Source organism: Myodes glareolus, chromosome 4 (assembly GCF_982192425.1).
Source record: "Myodes glareolus chromosome 4, mMyoGla1.1, whole genome shotgun sequence".
Classification (NCBI taxonomy): Eukaryota; Metazoa; Chordata; class Mammalia; order Rodentia; family Cricetidae; genus Myodes; species Myodes glareolus.
Window position 1 is genome coordinate 81002714 of NC_142029.1, and position 20521 is coordinate 81023234.

At 36.9% G+C, this 20521-nt stretch overlaps 1 protein-coding gene across 3 annotated transcripts in view; it reads left to right on the forward strand.

Moving 5' to 3' along the window:
- Window positions 1–20521, forward strand: part of Rdx (radixin) — a 66328-nt gene that overhangs the window by 19327 nt on the left and 26480 nt on the right. For all 3 annotated transcript variants that reach the window (XM_048417503.3, XM_087905660.1, XM_085688754.2), the window contains exons 3-10: window positions 3402–3485; window positions 7571–7666; window positions 8140–8414; window positions 9845–9928; window positions 10608–10754; window positions 12634–12730; window positions 13624–13787; window positions 17183–17313. In XM_048417503.3, the coding sequence (XP_048273460.2) occupies window positions 3402–3485; window positions 7571–7666; window positions 8140–8414; window positions 9845–9928; window positions 10608–10754; window positions 12634–12730; window positions 13624–13787; window positions 17183–17313 (1078 nt within the window). The remainder of the gene's footprint in view (window positions 1–3401; window positions 3486–7570; window positions 7667–8139; window positions 8415–9844; window positions 9929–10607; window positions 10755–12633; window positions 12731–13623; window positions 13788–17182; window positions 17314–20521) is intronic.

Genomic DNA, 20521 nt, shown 5'->3' on the forward strand with positions numbered 1-20521 from the left:
ATTTTAAAACTTGAAAAATTTCATAGATTGGAATAGAGTTTAAAATGAATGTTAATAGCATCAGAAACAAAACACTTAGGGATAAATATAGAGGTGACACTGAAAACTTAGCATAATAAGACCTAACTATGGAGAAATACACAATGGTAGGAGACTTAATTATAAAGCATTCTTAAGATGTCACTGTCCTCTGAACTTATTTAATTCAGTTCTAATCATTTAAATCCCAGCGTTCTTCTTGGGTAGGGTGGATAAAGATTGCTAAAGAAATTAAAAAAGAAACATGGAAAACTTAGCTGGATTGAAATTACTTCTTTTCAAACTATTAAAAACAAGAAAGGAAACATCTGTTACTCTGCAGTCTAATTTTAGCAGGAATGCAAAACTTTACTACTACTTTGAAAAGTGTAGTTTGTCTATAATTGATATTAATCTGTTACTTATCAATGTCAGAGATCAGCCCTGACATAAATTATTTTTTATATTAGAGTGGAGGTGTGGAAATGAAAATACAACTTATATGACTGTATTGGGAGGGAGTTTTAGTGATTTTTAAGAAATTTTGAATTTATATTTTGAAAATTATTTATGCTTATGTTTTAAGTAGCTTTTATACTAAAATGTAAACTGAGGAGGAAATTTATTAGTATTTTATTTTTCAGGTAGTGGGGAATGACTTAGGTTATGTTTTGTTTATGTTTATTTTGTATGTTTATGTTTATTTTGTTATGTAGAGTGAAAAACACCTTTTCTAGATAACCTTTTAAATTACAATAAAATTATTCAATTTTATATATTAGTTGAAGATTCTGTGTGTTGTCAGCACATTAAATATCTTGGGGCTAGACAGATGGCTCAGTAGTTAAGAATGCATACTGCTCTTGCACCTGAGTGTAGTTAACAGCATCCATGCTGGACAGCTTATAGTTTCCTCAAACTCCAGCTTCAAAGGATCTGACACTCTCTTCTGGACCCTGTTGTCACCTGCACCATACAAATGCATGCACCAGCACACAGAAACACAATGTGCATCTTTCTATTGTAAATACACTTCGATGCTTTCATACAGTGTATTTTTTTTATATTTATTTATTTATTATGTATACAATATTCTGTCTGTGTGTATGCCTGCAGGCCAGTAGAGGGCACCAGACCCCATTACAGATGGTTGTGAGCCACCATGTGGTTGCTGGGAATTGAACTCAGGACCTTTGGAAGAGCAGGCAATGCTCGTAACCTCTGAGCCATCTCTCCAGCCCCATACAGTGTATTTTGATCATATTCACACACCCCACTTCAACTCTCTAATTCTTTCCAGAATCACCCTGACTTCTTTTTCCCTTTCTAATTTCCTGCCCTCTTATTTTTAATTGTTTTTAGTAATTCACCACGTCCAGTTTGTGCCAGGATTACCATTGTATCATAGCCAACCTACCATGGGCCACACTCGTAAACAAAATAGGCCCTTATAGAATCCATTGACTGTCAGTAGCTCATGAGTTAGGGATGGAGGCTCATGAGCCTTACCCTGTTTCATGCAAGACTGTTGACATTAAAAAGGTAATGGTCTTTTCATTGCACCTTTATTATTTGTGTTGTATTTGATTCTCCTTCCCATCTGCCCTTTCCCTGTCTCTCACCCAGTCAGTCCCCTCTTCTTTCTTAGGATATGTATTTCCCATCCTACCCCACCTAAGGTCTTTTTTCTTCTCTCATTATCTGCTTTCTAGTTTGATCTCTCTTGCTCAACACACACACACACACACACACCCCTTGCCTTCCCTCCCTCTCTCCCTGTCCCCCCCTCCCCTGAAAATCTAGGTTTTGCATTTTGTACAAAAATAGTAGATAAGAATAATCAGGACTCAAGAATTCTGTTTTACTGTCTGTCCTTAATTTTCTGTTAGTAATGAGGTAGTCATTTTTTGCAGTCCAGGATATGATTCGTTTAACATTTGAGTTGTTGTAAACTATATAATACCCATTCTAAAGCATGGCTTATTTAAAGTCATTTAAGCTATCTGAAACTTTGTCTTAGCTTTCCCTAGTAACATCTTCTGTGGCTCCAGTATTGAGCCAGGATGCTGACTCTGACGCAGTCCATCTCCTTGTCTGGTCCATGTTTATATCCTCAGCTGTTTAGTTCTCTGCAGTTTTAACCTGTGCATTGGCTTGTGTGACAGTGTCGTCACAGTGTAGTTACAAAAGGACTATAGACGTTGAGAAGACCTTGATTTTTGAATCACGAAATCATTAACTACATTATTTGTTTTCCTTTTAGTGTGTTTCTGAGACTGACTGTTCAGTATGATGATGATTTTCAGTTATATCCATTTTCCTATAGATGTCTTATTTCATTTTTCTTTACGGCTTCATAAAATGCCACTGCATATAGCTACCACATTTTTGGAGAATATCCGTTTACTTGTTAAAGGATACCTAAATGGATTCCATTTCCTGCCTATTGTATAGCAACCGACATGGATGTACAAGTGTCTCTGTGATGTGTCAGTTTGGAATCTTAGTTGTGTATGCCCGAGAGTGGTACAGCTGAACCATACATTCTATTTTTGACTTTTTGAGGAACGTCCATACTGGCTTCCACTGTGGCCTCACCAGCAGTGAAAGAGGTTCCTCTTTCCCCATTTGTTGTCATTTATTTTCTTTAAGATCGCTGTCTTCACTGGACTCTCGGAGCATGTTGTTCATTTTACCATGTGTTATGCAAAGTAATAGGTTTTATGGCATTTTCATACATACATTTTAAAATGAAGAAATAAGGGATAGTGGATGACATTAAAAGAATCAAGAGTTTCATTCAGTTTGAATACCTGCTCTGCTATTTGATACCCATGTGTCCTTGGTTCTGTTTGTCTGTGCTGTGGGTTCCAGGGATCAATCGAGTCATCAAGCCTGGCAGCAGGGTCATCTTAGTAACTCTTAATAGTTACTTTGAATGAGGTATCTGTAAGCGTTTCTTTCTTTCTGTGTTTAAGGTTTCCTGTAGTAAGAATCAAGCTGTGTCACTTTCAGTAAGATGTTAAGGATGGGATGTAGATCAATTGCGGAGAACTTGCCTGTCATGCATGAGGGCTTCATTTTTCAGTACCTCCTCCTCTAGGTTTTTAAATCATACACATATATCCCTATAATCCCATCAATGAGGAGGCTGATGGGGCAGGCATGAACACTGCAAGTAGGCCAAGTTTGAGTTATATATCAAGACTTAATCTCAAAAACCAAGGGTTAGGGATGTTGCTTAGTGGTAGAGATTTGCATAGCATGTACAACACCTTGCCCAGCCACACAAATACTATAACTCCAAAAATTTTCTCATACTTACTACATTGTGAATATATTCTCTTTCCTAATCACTATTTTTTTTTTTGGTTTTACTATAGATCAACGTACGAGTAACTACAATGGATGCTGAGCTAGAATTTGCTATTCAGCCCAATACAACTGGCAAACAGCTTTTTGACCAGGTATCATTTAATCCCACAAAGCATGCAATTCTCTGTGCTTGCCTGTGTGTGGTTTATATGTTTGTATGTCCTTGGTGGTGTGCATATGCTGAGGCCAGATAAGATCAAATTATCCTATGCTTTATTTTATTGAGACAACATCTGTCACTGAATCCGGACTCAGGCTAGTGGGTCAACAAGCCACAGCAGTCCTGGTTCTACCCATCACAGTACTGGTATTACAGGTGTGAATGGCCAAGTCCAGCTTGTTAAGATGGAGACTAGAACCTGAACTCATCAGGCCCTGATACTCCAGCAGCAAGCACTGTTAACCAGTGAGCCATTTCTCTGATCCCAAAAGATGCAACTTTGATAATTATTGTGTGCATGCTATTGCATGCATCTTATAGTTATAGTTCTAATATCCTTGATAAAAAATTCAACAGTGTAGTACTTGGAAGTTTTAATCATATATTCGGGTTGTTTGAATAACTGTAGGGATATTTATATATTTTCATTTCTACTTTCATTGGATAAGTCTTTAGTGTATTTTCAAAAACAAACAAAAGCATAAAAGGGGCCAGCAAGATGTTCAGTAGGCAAAGGTATCTGCTGCCAAGCCCAATAGCCTGAGTTGAACCCCCACAACTCACATAGTGGAAGGAGAGAACTAGTGCCTGAGCATTGTTCTTTGTTGTCAACATGCATGTTATATTTGGGCTCAAGAGAAGGTTTTATCATAAGGGCATGATAAATGAATAGAAAGATACCATTAGTATAATTTAAACTTCATGCAGTATACACCTATAGTGAGACATTATTGCCTCCACTCTCCCCGGCTTTGATAATCACCTTCTCTTTATAAGATTCCACAGTTGACTCGGGTCATGGGTGTTGGTGATTGCATCAATGCATTCACGTTATGAATGTTGGTCTGGGTTATTAATATTGCTACCTGCTGTTCTTTGAGCAATCCTTAAGTTACTGTTCTGTTTCTTAACAACTTTCTTGAGCCCGAATACCACAAACTGAAAACAATACCTTAACTGTAGTGAGTATCTAGGATGGCCAGTGGAAAGGTTCAGGTAAGGCTAGGAGCAGATATGGCCCTCTCATAACTTCATATGTGTGCATGTAACAGAGCCTTACTCTGTTAAAACCAGAATTTGCTGATTTAAATAAGAATCTTAAAACAAATTCCATTATAGGCAGTTCAGAATTAGTGTCACATTTGCAGAACATTGAGTCTTTACACCGAAGTATATATTACCAGCATAATACTTTTATGGTTTTCCAGTGTCTACAGTATGTGTATGGGTTAGGGTCTTAGCTGATATTCACATGTATCCCCACAGTGCAAAAGTATGTCGTTACTATTTTCCTTGTATTTCCCTTCCTACAGTCTTTACTCTGGGGTTGGTCCTTAAAAGGTGGCGGTGTCTTACTTTTTATTGTAATGTTAGATTGAGGCAACTGCTATGTCAGACATAGCAGTCCTTTTGTTTGACTCTTTGTTGAATAACCGTTTCTCCTAGCTTCTCCATGTTGGACCAAAGAATAGAATTCATGTACTTAATGAGTATGCAAGAAGATTTCTTAGGGTAGAAGAAATAATGAAATATTTGTGTTTTTGTTTTTCTTCTTCCAATGCTTTACAGATCAATGCTGTTTACTAGCATATTTGTGAATAGACTTGTACTGCAGTTATGCATCTGCCAGTTTATATTTGCGAGGGAAGATGAGAACTTTCTGATAGCATGCCTCAATAGAAGAGAAGCCACTGGGGAGCTTGGGCCTATTTTAGAATTTCCCAGCTGAACTCTCTGGATGATTGTGTTTGTTGTGACAATTACCTACCTGTGTCCTCTGTAGCACCTTCTAAGTGGTACCTCGTGCCCTTTCTGTTAGTCAGCATTGAATGTTTTCTGTACTTTGAGTCAGTTACTTGTCTTGTTGCTGTGAGAAAATAACTTCACAAATGCAGCTTAAGGAAGGCAGGCTTAGTGTTGCTCAGTTTTTAGATCCGGTCCATCCCAGCGAGGAAAGCAAGGCAGCTGGAACTGGAGGCAGCAGTGAATGATGAATGCCTGGTTTCAGATCTTTTCGTTGTCTTGAGTTCATGTCTCTGGTCTGTGGCATGGTATTGCCCTTGTGCTCACATTCAGGGTGAGTCTTTGCACTGAAGTTAACTAATCCAGATAATCTCTTGTAGGCACAGGCAAAATTTGTCTCCAGGGTGATCATAAACTTTCATATTGACAGTATTACCATCACCTTCTCTCTGTCAGAGTTCAGTTAGCATTTTTCATTGTTTGGTACTGGTCTGTTTTTGCATCATTAGTATGAGTCTTTGTATTTTGTATTCCACCCACTCTGCCGCCAGAAGTTTCTGCTTTTTAAATATTTCTTAGCGATTTTTTTCTTAGTTTTTATTTGTGTCATTTAAGATAAAATTTTCAAGTAAGGGAAAGTAAGCTGAAGAGAGTTTGGTTTGCTGTGTTGAAAACAAGTCTCCTTTAAAAAATTAGCCAAACTGAAGAGATGGCTTAAGATGAGTGGTTAAGAGAGCTTGTTGCTCTAACAGAGGACCCAAATTTGACTCCCAGCACCCACATGGTTGTTTACAACTATCTGTATTTCAGTTCCGGGGGATTGGAGGGTTTCTTCTGACCTCTGTGGCATCAGCACATTTGTGTTATAAAGACACATGCAGGCAAAACACCCACATGTAAAATGAAATTAATAAATCAAAAAAAGTTTAAATTAGCCAAAAGTGCTTACCACTTAAATGAAATTAATTCTTTTATAAGGGTTTTAAATCTCATGTCACCGCCTAACTCTCCTCATTTTATTTTAAATACAGGTAGCTTTTTTTTTGTTTTTAAGAATACTGTAATGTATCCTGGAGTGTATTCTAGTTCTGCCACTTTATTCCAGTCCTTAGAATGCTTATCACAGATCAGTGTTCGTATGCAACACAGCTCTCAGCTCAAAGGGTATATTCGAGCCCTTTAGGACTATGTACACAGGTTGCTGTAACTGGACCCCACTGTGTAAGTGGTTCCGTGGACTGTTATAGTCATGGAACCAGGAAGAAGCATAGGGCATTCACCACACTAGTTGGGGACAGCAGACAGATGGAGACAATGCTGCTGTATGTTTCAGTGTTATGTGATGACATTCTTAGCTTAGGGTTAGTAGAAGCTGGTGATCTGCTACACTGGAGTCTAAAGGTGTGTTGTTTGTTTGTTTTTGTTTTTTAAACTAGATTGTTGAAAGGATGTTAAGTCAAATGAATGACAGTCACAAAGACTAAAGATAACAGGATAATTTATGCACCTGTAACATTTCAGCTCTACGTTAGTCTTGTAGAATTTCCGTGCTTTGTCTTGTGGAATCTTCAGTATAGTGTGGCTTTTTACTGGGAACTTCACACTAGTTATTCTATCAGAAGACATAGATTTTAAGATGAATAAAATAATGTTATCACTCTGTCCTTGACTGCTAAGACAAAGTGTCAAGACACATAAGAAAACACACTATAGCTCAGGGAACAGGTGACTAATTTCATTTCTATGATGGAAGAGATTTTTTTCACAGAAGGAATGTTAGTTGATCTGGGTCTTAAAGAATATTCAGTGGATGATAAAGATGCAGAAGTGTTCTAGGCAGAAGGGAAAGCATGAGCAATGATGTAGAGTGGTCCAAGAATTGTTTCTGTGAAGGTATAATATTGAAGACACCAGACACTGTCACTTAGTGATGTGCTTTGCCCTAGGTACTAGTGGGACACTTGGAGGGAACCAGATAGGAATAGAGGCTTACCCCGTCTGTGCTTCTCTCCTGCAGACTGTTCTTTTGGTTATTGAGGCTGTGATGTGAGCTAAGGAAGTGAAGATGGAAGTGACATAACAGGATTGAGAAAAAAGAACTTGAGTTGCTGTTTTCAGAAATGTTCTTTGAACATGTCAAAAAGTAAAGAGCATGTTAAAGAAAAGCCCTTTTCTGTGGCACTTCTACTTACGTAGTTTTGCCCTTGTGATCTGTAGTGTTGAGGGTCATCTGATCACAGTGTGAATGTTGAACTGAATTTTTCTGTTTTACAGGTTGTAAAAACAGTTGGTTTACGTGAGGTCTGGTTTTTTGGGCTGCAGTATGTAGACAGCAAAGGATATTCTACATGGCTTAAACTGAATAAAAAGGTAAGATGTGTCTACTGATTAATTTGGTGAGTTTATTAATCTGTGCTGAAAAGGCATTAGCAGGGTCTCATTAAGTCCAGGCCTCCTTTTGCAGTTGGCTCTTAATCGATTATTACTTACGCCTTTTAGTTCATTGAAGCACTATCAATATTACTAAACATACTCTATGAGAACTGAGTTTGTGAGAAATAGAACCTTGAGATGGGTGTTAATATGCGTTAAAATCAAACATGCGACTGTAAATGTCTTCAGGATAAGGTCCGGCACACAAAGATGTTTTCGTTCTGATCGTTGACTTCCAGAGCTGCTGGCAGCCTTAGGACCGCACACAAAAGCCTCTTTAGCACATGTGTTTGTTTACAGACTTGTATATAACATTACTATCTACTTGGTCAAAAAAGAATTTGATGTAAATATATTCATTTACAGTGACTTAAAAGTTTTGTTGATTATACTCGAAATTACTATTTTAGGTGACACAGCAAGATGTTAAAAAAGAAAATCCTTTACAGTTCAAGTTTAGAGCTAAATTCTTTCCTGAAGATGTTTCTGAGGAATTGATTCAAGAAATAACACAGAGACTTTTCTTCTTGCAAGTTAAAGAAGCCATCTTAAATGATGAGATATATTGCCCACCAGAAACTGCAGTTCTTTTGGCTTCGTATGCTGTCCAAGCCAAGTATGGAGATTATAATAAAGAGATTCATAAACCAGGATACCTGGCTAATGACAGACTCCTGCCACAGCGGTAAGTAAACCATGTCTTTTAAAAAATATTTTCTAAAGTTGTTTTCCAGAAGCATTTGCGAAATTTTTTAAAAAGATCAGCCTCTGCCTCCCAAGTGTTGGGATTAAAGGAGTGCGCCACTACCACTCAGCTTCTTAAAAAGACTTTTAAGTTGCCAGAAGATTGTAGACTAGGTTTTAAAGATCTTGACTTAGTCACAATACAGATTTATTATTTGTTCTACTGTCTAGTGTTCTTCTGTAGGATGTGAAGCTAAAGGAGGTTACTATTTGGTCTTGATGTCAGGATATGATTTTTTTTGTTTCTACATTGAAACACACATAGGTAGATGCATAATAAACACTGTGAGACTAGTAAGTGGCAAGAGCCGTTTCTTCCACAGAATGAAGTTTTGGTTTGGTGTGCAGTGTAGTCCAACACTCAAAGCAACACCTGCGTGGGAAACAATGACTGCAGAATGACGGTTGGGAACCGAATCTAATCTGGTGTTTGCTCATTATACTACCCTAGATTTGTAATCTCTAAGGATCCATCATAAACAAAAGTGGTTAATTATTCTGTGGTCTAAAGAGAATTGTAGTCAGAGTCTATGGTGTTTCTAGTATATTATAAACAGATTGTTTTTGCTGCTTTGGCATTAAGAGTAAAAAATATGAATACTTTTGGTTTTTAGTTGAGTAAGAACATTGATAGGCTACAGATGAAACACAAAGTCACTAGAGAAGTGGATGCATGGTCATGTGATGTGAAGTATGCCTTCTTTCTTGTGCTGCCATAAGGTTTAGTGTGGAGTACAAATGGTCTTGAGCACATTGTGTAGCCCACATTGACTTAAAAATTCAGAATTGGCCTGCCCCAGTTTCTTAAGTACTGGAATTGTAGGTGTTCACCACCATGCTCAGCTTAATGTATGTTTTCTTTCTTTTTTTTATTAAAAAGGTATTATCTACATAAAATGACAGTGTTAAATTTATTCAAAAAATAGTAGTTATGGAGAAGTAAGGGATAATCAGGACCCAAGAATTCTGTTTTACTGTCTGTCCTTAATTTTCTGTTAGTAATGAGGTAGACATTTTTTGCAGTCCAGGATATGATTCGTTTAACATTTGAGTTGTTGTAAACTATATAATACCCATTTTAAAGCATGGCTTATTTAAAGTCATTTAAGCTATCTGAAACTTTGTCTTAGCTTTCCCTAGTAACATCTGTGGCTCCAGTATTGAGCCAGGATGCTGACTCTGACGCAGTCCATCTCCTTGCCTGGTCCATGTTTATATCCTCAGCTGTTTAGTTCTCTGCAGTTTTAACCTGTACATTGGCTTGTGTGACAGTGTCGTCACAGTGTAGTTACAAAAGGACTATAGACGTTGAGAAGACCTTGATTTTTGAATCACGAAGTCATTAACTACATTATTTGTCTTCCTTTTTAGTGTTTTGGAACAACACAAACTGACAAAAGAGCAGTGGGAGGAGAGAATACAAAACTGGCATGAGGAACACAGAGGAATGCTAAGGTATCTGGGTAACGGTTTTCTGTACATTCCTTTCCAAGTTAAAGCATTTTCATCTCATTCAAAATCTTCTTGGTCTGGCAAGATGCCTAAAGGCACTGCCACATCTGATGACCTGAGCTGAATCTCTATATCCCACATGGTGGGAAAGAACCATCTTCTGAGGGTTTCTTTCTCTCTTTCTCTCTCTCTCTCTAAATGAAAAGTATTATCTACATAAAATAACAATGTTAAATTTAGTCAGAAAAAATAGTAAATAGGGAGAATAAAGGGATAATCGGAACTCAAGAATTCTATTTTCCTGTCTATTCTTTAATTTTCTGTTAGTAATGAGATAGCTGTTTTTTTCAGTCCAAGGTATGATTCTTTGGAAAACACTTGGGCTCTCATAAACTATATAATACTCACTTTAAAGCATAAATTATTTAAAGTAATTTAAGCTATCTCAAACTGTTTTAGCTTCCCAACATCTACAACTTTCAGTATTCAACCAGAATACACACACACACACACACACACACACACACACACACACACACCTACCACCTCCACCCCAGGTTATGCTTTCCATCTTTTGATGTACACAAATAAATAAAAAGCACTGAATGTTAGCTCCATTAGTTTTAGTTTGATGTTTCAATATGTCTACTTCAGTGTATTAAATTCAGCTGTATTTTAATAGGGAAGATTCGATGATGGAATACTTGAAGATTGCGCAAGATCTAGAGATGTATGGTGTCAACTACTTTGAAATCAAGAATAAGAAGGGCACTGAGTTGTGGCTGGGTGTTGATGCTTTGGGTCTGAATATTTATGAGCATGATGACAAGTAAGTTAAGTGGGTGTCTAGTGAGCTGGTCGTTCTGTGATTCAATGGCTTTCAAACATCTCTGCTGGGAAAGGCTGTCTTGGTTGTCCTTATTGCTTTCTTTCCTGACAAGAAGGGTTAGCTAATTCTACATTGAGTTTTAGGTATCATCTCTCTACTTCCTAGTACCTTGTAGTTTCTGAGTTTACTTCTGAGACAATTTATTAAATTAGAAGGATCACCTGTTTTTAAATATGCCGCTTTTGTCTCTTGAGTGAAATGTAGTAACAAGTCAAATCTATTGCCTCAGTAAGTTAAGAGAGTTAAATGTTGCTGTAGTTGACTAGTAGCTTGAAATAAGATAACATACATAAGTCAAGAGCAAATAAATTGATAGGTGTGTTTAAACATTTTCTTATAGGAATTGTTTTGCATACTTTTAAATATCAATTTAATATATTATCCCTATGTTACTCATAGTAACTAGTATAATATTTTGAATTTGATCAAATTAATTTTTTATATATACACACAGTTCATATTATATATGATACATCATGACCTTATAGTATTAATATATGAATATATAATTGATATATGTTAATACTAAATATATATACTATAAATGGATGATATAAATATATAATGCAGTTTGAATGTATCACTCACATAAACCTTTCTCAAGTATAAAAACTAAGGGCTGGAGAGATGACTCAGCAATTGAGAGTATTTGCTACTCTTAAAGAGGACGTGAGCTTGATTCCTAATACCCGTGTCTCAAGGCTCACACCTTTAACTCCAGGTCTAGGGAGAATGGATTCATTTGGTCTCTGAGGGGTATTTGTAGTCATGTGCACAGGTACATACGTAACTAATAATAATAAGATTTTTTTAAAAAAAGAGTAAGTCTGTGTTAGTAATCTTTCCCACCCCAGGCATGATTTTACAGTCCCCTATTAAAGTTGGTCATGCTGATTTATCTCATTGGACATTTAGTGAGCAGAATAACATGCATATTGATTATGAGTGTTTATCTAAATAAGTAGCTATGCTTAGTGCTTATTAGACTTTAAAAGTAGCATAAACAGTAGGAAATCTTGTTCTCTTATCAGGAACCTGACTAAAATGACCTGTGTATGTGTCGGTTACTTTTGTTGTCATAAGAACAAAAATGATTCCAGTCTGATTCCCAGTATGTTTATAGATAGGGTGGCAGAATGGGATGACATTGGTAGGCATAGTGGCTCACATCCTGAAATTCTAGTACTTGGGTGCTGAGGCAGGAGGATTGTACATCCTGGACCTGCTGGGTCTATATAATGACAAAAACAACAGACAGAGGTGGGGAACAGGGGAAGAAATAGAAAGAAAATGGGAATGTTTTTCCTTGTTTTTACATTTTTTTTTCACATATCATAAAGTCTGCAAGCTTTACTGAAATTCAGTACTTTTATATAGTCATGTATCCAAACATTAAAATTATAAAGGAAATCTTCAATACTCAGTAGTTTATGTGTCTGTATTTCACATGGCAATTTTTAATTACTTTCCCTACCAAGCTGATACTTGTAGCTTAAGACTCCACATAATAAAAGGTAAATAGAAGAAATTCAGGCCTGAATAGGCTCAGTCCAGTACTCTTGTTTACCGGATTTTTCTGGGTAATTTTAAGAAAATGACACATGTATGAAAGCATGAATGGTTGTTATTTTATGTGAGTTAATTAAATTTTTCTTTCAAAGTTAGCATCAGCTGTGTAGTGTGAGGAAGATTATATGTTCTGAGCATCAGAAGCTCTTAAGACTGGTCATTCACTTAACCTGTCCCAGAGGGCTGTGTATTTTCCATTGTCAAGTTTCCTGACTTAAATTTAAAGCAATAATCTTTTTTTTTTTTAAAGGTTAACACCTAAAATTGGTTTTCCCTGGAGTGAAATCCGAAATATTTCATTTAATGACAAAAAATTTGTTATAAAGCCAATTGACAAAAAGGCACCTGTAAGTATTCTTTGTTCATTAACATTTTCTGCTACTTTCTGTGAAGTAACAGAGAAGGACACTGATCACCCTGTGTTATTTCTGAGGGTATTCTCTCCCATAGATAAATTTTACTCAGTGATGAAATGCTATTAAAAATACAAAGTTTATGGCTGGTCTTTAGTGGCGCACACCTTTAATCCCAGCACTCAGTAGGCAGAGGCAGGCCGATCTCCGTCAGTTTGAAACCAGCATAGTCTACAAAGTTTGAGGGCAGCCTGGTCTACAGAGCTAGTTCCAGGACAGACAGGGTTACACAGAGAAACTTTGTCTCAAAAAAAAAACCAAAAAAAAAAGTTTCCATTTTTCTTAATATACTATAAGAATTTTAATTGTGATTTAATGATGTAATTGGTAATGGTATTAGAAGGGTATTAACAATCACTCCTAAGAAATAGTTTAAACTGCACTTACTGCTTTTAAGAATGTAATAGAGAGAAGCCTTTGAAAATTAATTCTGTATTCTTGTATTCTGAACTTTGTTTTTAATATGAGACTTTTATAGAAATGTATTCCTAATAATTAGTGTCACATATACTTTAGTATTCTCTTTGTTATCTAAAAGATAAATATCTGAAAAACTTTTCGAGGCTAAAACATAGCCATGGAGGAAGACCAGTTTTGACATTAATGACAAAATACACCCTTCTCTGGAGTGTAAGGGTAACTGCTCGTAGATTGTTTGGAGTTAAAAGATGTGAGGAATGAAGGGATGGAGGTGTATGAAATTTCAGAGTTCCTACACTTGTGTTTATGTGCAGTGACAATATAGTTCTACTCTTGTTGAAATTGAGTTGTTGTGAAAGTCACTATCATTCAGAAAGATTTTAAAATTACGAATATTTTCTATTCAGGATTTTGTTTTCTATGCTCCTCGTCTGAGAATCAATAAGCGGATTTTGGCCTTATGTATGGGAAACCATGAGCTGTACATGCGAAGGAGAAAGCCTGACACTATTGAAGTACAACAGATGAAGGCTCAGGCCCGGGAGGAAAAGCATCAGAAGCAGTTGGAAAGGTATGTATGTGTACCTGTCAATTTTGTTTTGGTGTTTTGGTTTTTCAAGACAGGGCTTCACTATGTAGCTTTGGAGTACCTGTTCATTTTTAATTGCTTCTTGTGACAGGCTATTTAAAAGTTACAGGCTGCTTAGTTTTACTGGTGTACATTAATGTCAGACTTTATGTACAGTTTAGGTGATGGGCCTGAAAGGTATATTTCTAAAATAATTTAATTTTACATGCCAGTATAGAGACTTTATAATTTAGTATATTTATGTCCTCAAAATAGAACTAGGTCAAAATGAGTACTTAGAAACCCAGACTCTTGCTGGGTAGTGGTGGTATATGTTTTTAATCCCAGCACTTGAGAGACAGAGTCAGGCAGATCTCTGTGAGTTCAAGGCTAGCCTGGTCAACAAGAGCTAGTTTCAGGAGAGGCACCAAAGCTATACAGAGAAATCCTGTCTCAATAAACCAAAAATCAACCCCTCCCCCCAAAAAAAACTCAGAAAAGAAACCCAACTCTAAATGAAAATACATACATAAGAAATATGAGTAATCCCAAGAGGCTTCCTGGGGGAAATGTGATTGATTTGGTTAGGGTGTGGGAGACATATTCAGAGAAGAGGAAGCTAGCTTAAGCAAATGTGTAGAGATAAGAATATGCAGGGTTTGTTTAGGGATCAATCAGTAAATGGACCAGGTTAATCCTTTTGAGCAGTGTGCAAAGAATATCTCGCAGTTTTCTGTGGGAGATAAGAAAGACCTAGCAACTCCAGGTGTTAGGTGTGATGTGCAGAGCTGTGTGTGGTGTGGTTGGGCATAGCCTGTGGAGATGTGAGCTGTGTATCTCAGCAGTGCTGCAGCATCAGCCGCAGAGGGTTTTCACATAACCGGGTTAACTGTCTCCTGTAGATGCATTCCACTTTTCAGCAGTAAATAGTGTTTGTTCCCAGCTTGCTTATAGCCATATTCCTTTCAATCTTTTTCTGTGTCCCCATCTCCTTTACCTCCATCCCTGTAGAAGAATGAGTGAGACACTGATAAGGAAAAGCTAAATGAAGCCAATACCCTTTCCTGGAAGGGACATTGGTACCCGAGTGCAACCCAAAAGGTTTTGAGCATTTGGATAGGTTATAGCCTGCAGTCTTGAGACTTGTTTTGTACTGAATCCTCAAGAATTAAGGATCTTGTGACCTGGCATGAGAAGGACCTTGTGGACCTGTGGTAGTGCTGTACATGACTGTACAGAGGCAATGAGCCATGGAGTAGCCTAACAAACACCCTGGGTTGAGACAGCATGCTGTAGAAAAGTAGTTATTTGAAAACTGGTACTTCTGCTTCTATGAACAGCCTGAGGGGACATCAGGCTTTTTAAGTTAAGGCACATCTTAGTCCCTTCTTTTGTCCAAAAAGCCTGGGATATGCCCATTTGCCCATAAACCTCTTCATCTAGGTTTTCTAGAGGTGTTGAAATTCCCAACTTCTGAAGTCTTTGCCTGAATATACTTTATAAATTGAAATGAGTAGGCAAATGCTGCAGAGACCAAGGGCAGATAGGTGCTGACTGTTTGCTCTGAGTGTTGAGGAAGTACGTCATAGAGAGCTCAGAACCAGAGAGGAGCAGCCCTCACCTTTTCATTTATTTATGTGTTTATTTGTTTATATATGTTCTCTTGTTCTTTAAAAATAACTTTTCTAGGATTTGATTTTTTTTATATGTATTGACTGTTTTGTCTGCATGTATGTGTGTACACACGACATATGTGTCTTGTGACTGCAGAGGTCATAAGAGGATGTCATGTGCCCTGGAATAGGAATTACAGATGGTTGTGGCCTACCTCGTGGATGCTGGGAATTGAACTTGAGTCCTCTGCAAGAACTAGTGCTCTTAACTACTGGGCCAACTCTCTAGCCCCAGGTCTTTGATTCTTAAAGTTCATTAATCAGCAGGAGGCTTAGTGACCCTTCAACCTCCTGTGTCAGTCAGCGGTGGTGTTTTAGGAAGTCACCACCAGGAACTCGTGTGACTTGTGCATTTCTCCTTCAGAGTTCCACACCTTCTTTCTTGGGAACAGACTGATGCCCAAGATCTGCAGGAATTTCCAAATTCAGGCCTTTGTAGTAAGAAAAATTGCTTTGGTAGAATAGTTTGTGATGTGTCCAGAATTGACACTAGGTGGCAGTCGGTGCTGTTTTGTGAATATTAAGGAAATGTTAGAGAAGGAGTCATTTCAGTGAAAAAATACTGATTGGAGGTAGTGATTTGAATATTAAACACACAAAGTAACACAGTTTAATGTCTTCATCATTTTGGTTTTGGTCACTAACATGAAGTTTGTTCAAGGTAAGCTCTTGCTAGCTGTTTGACAGGTTTTGACTATATTATTTCCCTAACTCCTTTTCCCCCGGTGATTTTTATCAGGACTGATAGACAATAGCTAATTCTTCATGGCATTGTTTCCCCTTTTACCTGCATTAAATATCTTCTGCTATCCTAATGGGATTGTGAGAGGTGGTAACTTGTCATCTTATATTCAGGCATAAATGCTAGTACCAGAAGTTAAGTGTGTATTGTTTGGTTTGGTTTTTTATTTTTGTTGTTGTATTTTTTGACTTTTTGAAGCGGGGCTTCTCTGTGTAGTTTTGGAGCCTGTCCTGGAACTTGGGCTGTTGATCAGGCTGGTTTGGAAATCACAGAGATGCACTTGTCTCTGCCTCCTGAGTGCTGGGAGTAACGGCGTGCATCACCACCACCTGGCATATTGAGTTATTTTTAATGATTGAAAATCATTGATCTTCCAAGCTATTTTGCAGTTAAAGGTACTCATGTGTTCTCTTTAAACCTTTAGTTTTTTTCCCCGGTTAGAGGGCTCCTGCTAACTCAAAAAAAAAAAAAAAAAAAAGAATTTCCTTGGGTTATGACAATGGTGCAGCAAGCTATATTGAGGTGTTACACATACTCTGTTCTGTATGCAGATGCTAGATCTACTGAGTTTTTTCCCACCTAAATTGGCTTTGAGACCATACTTTAAACACTTGTTTTAAGTTTTAAAATAGTGTGTGTTAATGTGTGTAATGTGTATATAAACACAGATGCATAAATGAGTGTGGAGGCCAGAAGTTGAGATCAACTGGGAAAGATACTTGATAGACAAGGTCTGTCAGCAAGTTCCAGGGTCCCACCTGCTTCTACTCTACCATCTCCAGCTCTGGGCTGTAACACATGCTGCCATGTATGGCTAGTATGTAGTATAGCATAGAGTTACATACTGAACTGTATGTGGTGAATATATTAAAAAAAATTTAAATGGTTATGTTGTGCTTTTTTAATTTGGGATTAATGCAAATAACTTGTTAATTTGTTTCTACCTGTTTATTTGTAACGTGTAACTTATAATTTCTTTTAAGGGCACAATTAGAGAATGAAAAGAAGAAAAGAGAAATAGCAGAAAAGGAAAAGGAAAGAATAGAGCGTGAGAAGGAAGAGCTAATGGAGCGTCTAAGGCAAATTGAAGAGCAGACAATGAAAGCCCAAAAAGGTAAAAGTTTTTTTGAACAGTAAATTCAAGATTATTACTGTGATGTTAGATAGCAGTGTTTCTATGCCAGTATGGACTGTTATTTGTGTTGTATAGGATAGTTGTGTTTAATTCACAGATGTGTTTAGTGGAATCACATTGAAGTCTGTTTAAGACACAGTTCTGTTTTACTCTTGTTCCCTTTCATTTTCAACCATACAAATATGTGTGTTCTTCTGTATAATTCATGTATAAATTTATGGTTTTTCCTTTTCAGGATTCTGTAACTAAAAACATACATTTACTATCTTCTGACATCTAGCCAATACATTAGTGGAGTGCTTTGAGACATTTTAGTACTAAAAGCATTTTTCAGTTCTTCCTGTGGAAACTAAGCCCCCAAGAAATATTTGATTTCAGTGTGTTAGAGAGCACTGAAGGTGAGGTGTGCTCGTACAACACTTGATTAGTTAGTAGTTTGTTAGAGAACACTAAAGGTGGGGTGTGCTCAGTACAACCCTTGACTAATATATATAAGGCTTAATATTCAGCTCCAAAAACATGCCCAGACATCATTCTGCTTGTTTGCTTTTGACTTGTTTAGATGAACTTTCTATTCAGCTTGTAGTCAAAGTATTGATGTATATAGAAAGAACAGTGTTTACATTGAATACATGGGATTCACTACTTTAACAAAGCATTAGTGGAAAGAACAGGAAGAAAAAGTTAAGTAAATTAAATTGTTCTTCCCAAGCCAAAAAAATTCAGCAGGCATTGTGAACTTACTCTATTTATACCACCTTTCCCTAACAGTTAGTAGAACTAGCCATTTATTTTTATTAGTAATGACAGTGTTATTTAAGGCTTAATTTGATTCTGTATATGATGTTCCCATGTGGCGATGTTTTTTAGAAACAGTCAGAACCATTTTCTAGTAGGTGTCCAGAGGAGGTAGTCACATAAATTGACTATTCATAATTTCTGGAGTATTGGGAATAATTTTTAGTGCAGACTGTTGTGACTTTTGAGTGGGGAGGGGCATGTTTTTACTCACATTTATAATGCAGGCTGGCCTCAAACTTTTGATCCTTCTGGCTCCCTCCTCACAAATGCTAGGACAACTGGCAAGTGCCATCCTCCCAGATGTGTGCTTTGAGCTGGAGATACTGCTCATTTGGTGAAACACTAACTATGCAAGCATAAGGATCTGGGTTTGATCCCCCGAACTGATATAAAAGGTTGGGCATGCTGGTACCAGCTTGTAATCCAGCATTGGGGAAGCTGAGATAAGCAGATGCCTGGGATTGACTGGCTAGGCAGCCTTACCAAATCAGTGACACCCGGGTCCTGAGAGGCTGTGTCTCAAGAGAGGAACAGCTACACATGGCTACACATGATAATGGCTACACATGGCCTTCATGTGTAGCCATTATCATAAACTAAACAAACACAGATTATAAATTGAGTTTTATTCTAACTTAATAGCTAAACCTCACCTCTCATACCTAGAATTAATTTACTTAATTAATTTAAGGTTGTAAAGCATCTGTTTATAGACCACAAAGTGGAGCCAGAATGTGATTCTTGAATTCCAAATTGGATGCTGTGCATTCTGCTTTAGGTACATTTTTATCTTCTAGCAGACATACAACCTATGTGGCAGTAAAACTGTGTAGACAAAAGAAATAATAAGTATAAAACGTTGATAGAATGACATGGCATATGTGTGCTAAGAACCACACGACTAGTATAAGTTGAACCTTCACGAATACTGGAAAGAAACTTGGATTAAGGGGCATAGGGCACATTGATGGGATACTTGATTACATGTGTGAGGCTGTCAGTTTTCTTAGTAGCACACACATGACCTTCTGGATTATACCGAAGGAGTGATTAAACTAAAGAATGAAAATTTATTAGTAAAGGAATAATGATTCATAGCATTTTTAAATTTATATAACTCTTTGAGAGAACAACTACTAAATCTTTTAATCTCATTCATTTAGGATGTATAATAAAAGTATTAATGATTTACAAAACTACTCAAAGAAGCACTGAAGAGTATAAGGGAGATAGACCAGAAAGAATATAGAGCACCTTTGTCAAGACAGTTGCAAATCAGTCATCTTAAGACAGAGGACATCCACTGTATTTGTTGTTTTTAAATAAAGCTTTCCCAGGCGATCCTAAAACTTACATGATTGTCTTGTAATTTGTGCTGAATTCTCAATTTAAGTCAATAAATGACCATATGTCATGGTGCTTAGATTAATTATTATATTTTATTGTCATTTTGTTTTAGTTTTTATTTATGCTATAATTCCAAATAACTCATTAAATAGAACAAAAAGAGTAGAACAGTTGTCCTAGAACATTTTGAAGATATATTGGGATACATGTCACCAGACCTGCCATTTACTTGCTGTTCTAACAGATAATCAAAGTGAGTTTGGCTTTTGTAAGACAAGCTGTGGAAAGGAGTTGTGGCCTAGTGATTTCGTTAATTCTGAGCACTTAATAAGCACTGGGGGCATAGACCTATATAGATGCGGTCCCTGTTTTGATGCATTATACACTTTATTCATGAAAGATGGAGCAATAACCTAAAGAAAATGACTTTATGTAGTTTGAAGTGCTGTGGAAGGGCCGTCAGCATGATGGGGTGATGAGCATTAGTGCCGCTCGTATGGGGCAAAGCTGTAATTTTGTCATCAAGTTAGAATATGACCATGAGTGAGTCATTTTAACATCTTTATTTTCTTAGGATTTCTGAGATTGTTTTAGTTTTATTTTCTGAAAACTTAACTACTAACTTAGTGAAGTACTGATAGAGAGGTCTGTATACACCTGTTAGGAGTAACCTCAGTCACTTGTTACAGGGAGGCACAGTCTAAGTTCATGTGAACTGTGCACTCTAATTCTGGCAAGCTAGAAGAATAAGACAGTGAGCATTATGGCATGCTTTTGTTACTTCCTAATCATTTGTCATTCCCTATGTAAATTTTGTCATTGATTTTTTTTTTTTAAATTTAGTCTTGTCTTTTTCACCCTGATAGTTTTGTTGCGATACAATTAATATGCCATAAAATTACCCATTTAAACTACACAGTTTAATGATGTTTAATATGTTCAGAGTGGTATACTGCTATTACCTCAATCAATTTTGAAAATGTGTCGTCTCTAAGAAGAAATCCCATACCCATTAAGCAGTCAACTAATTTCTTCCAGT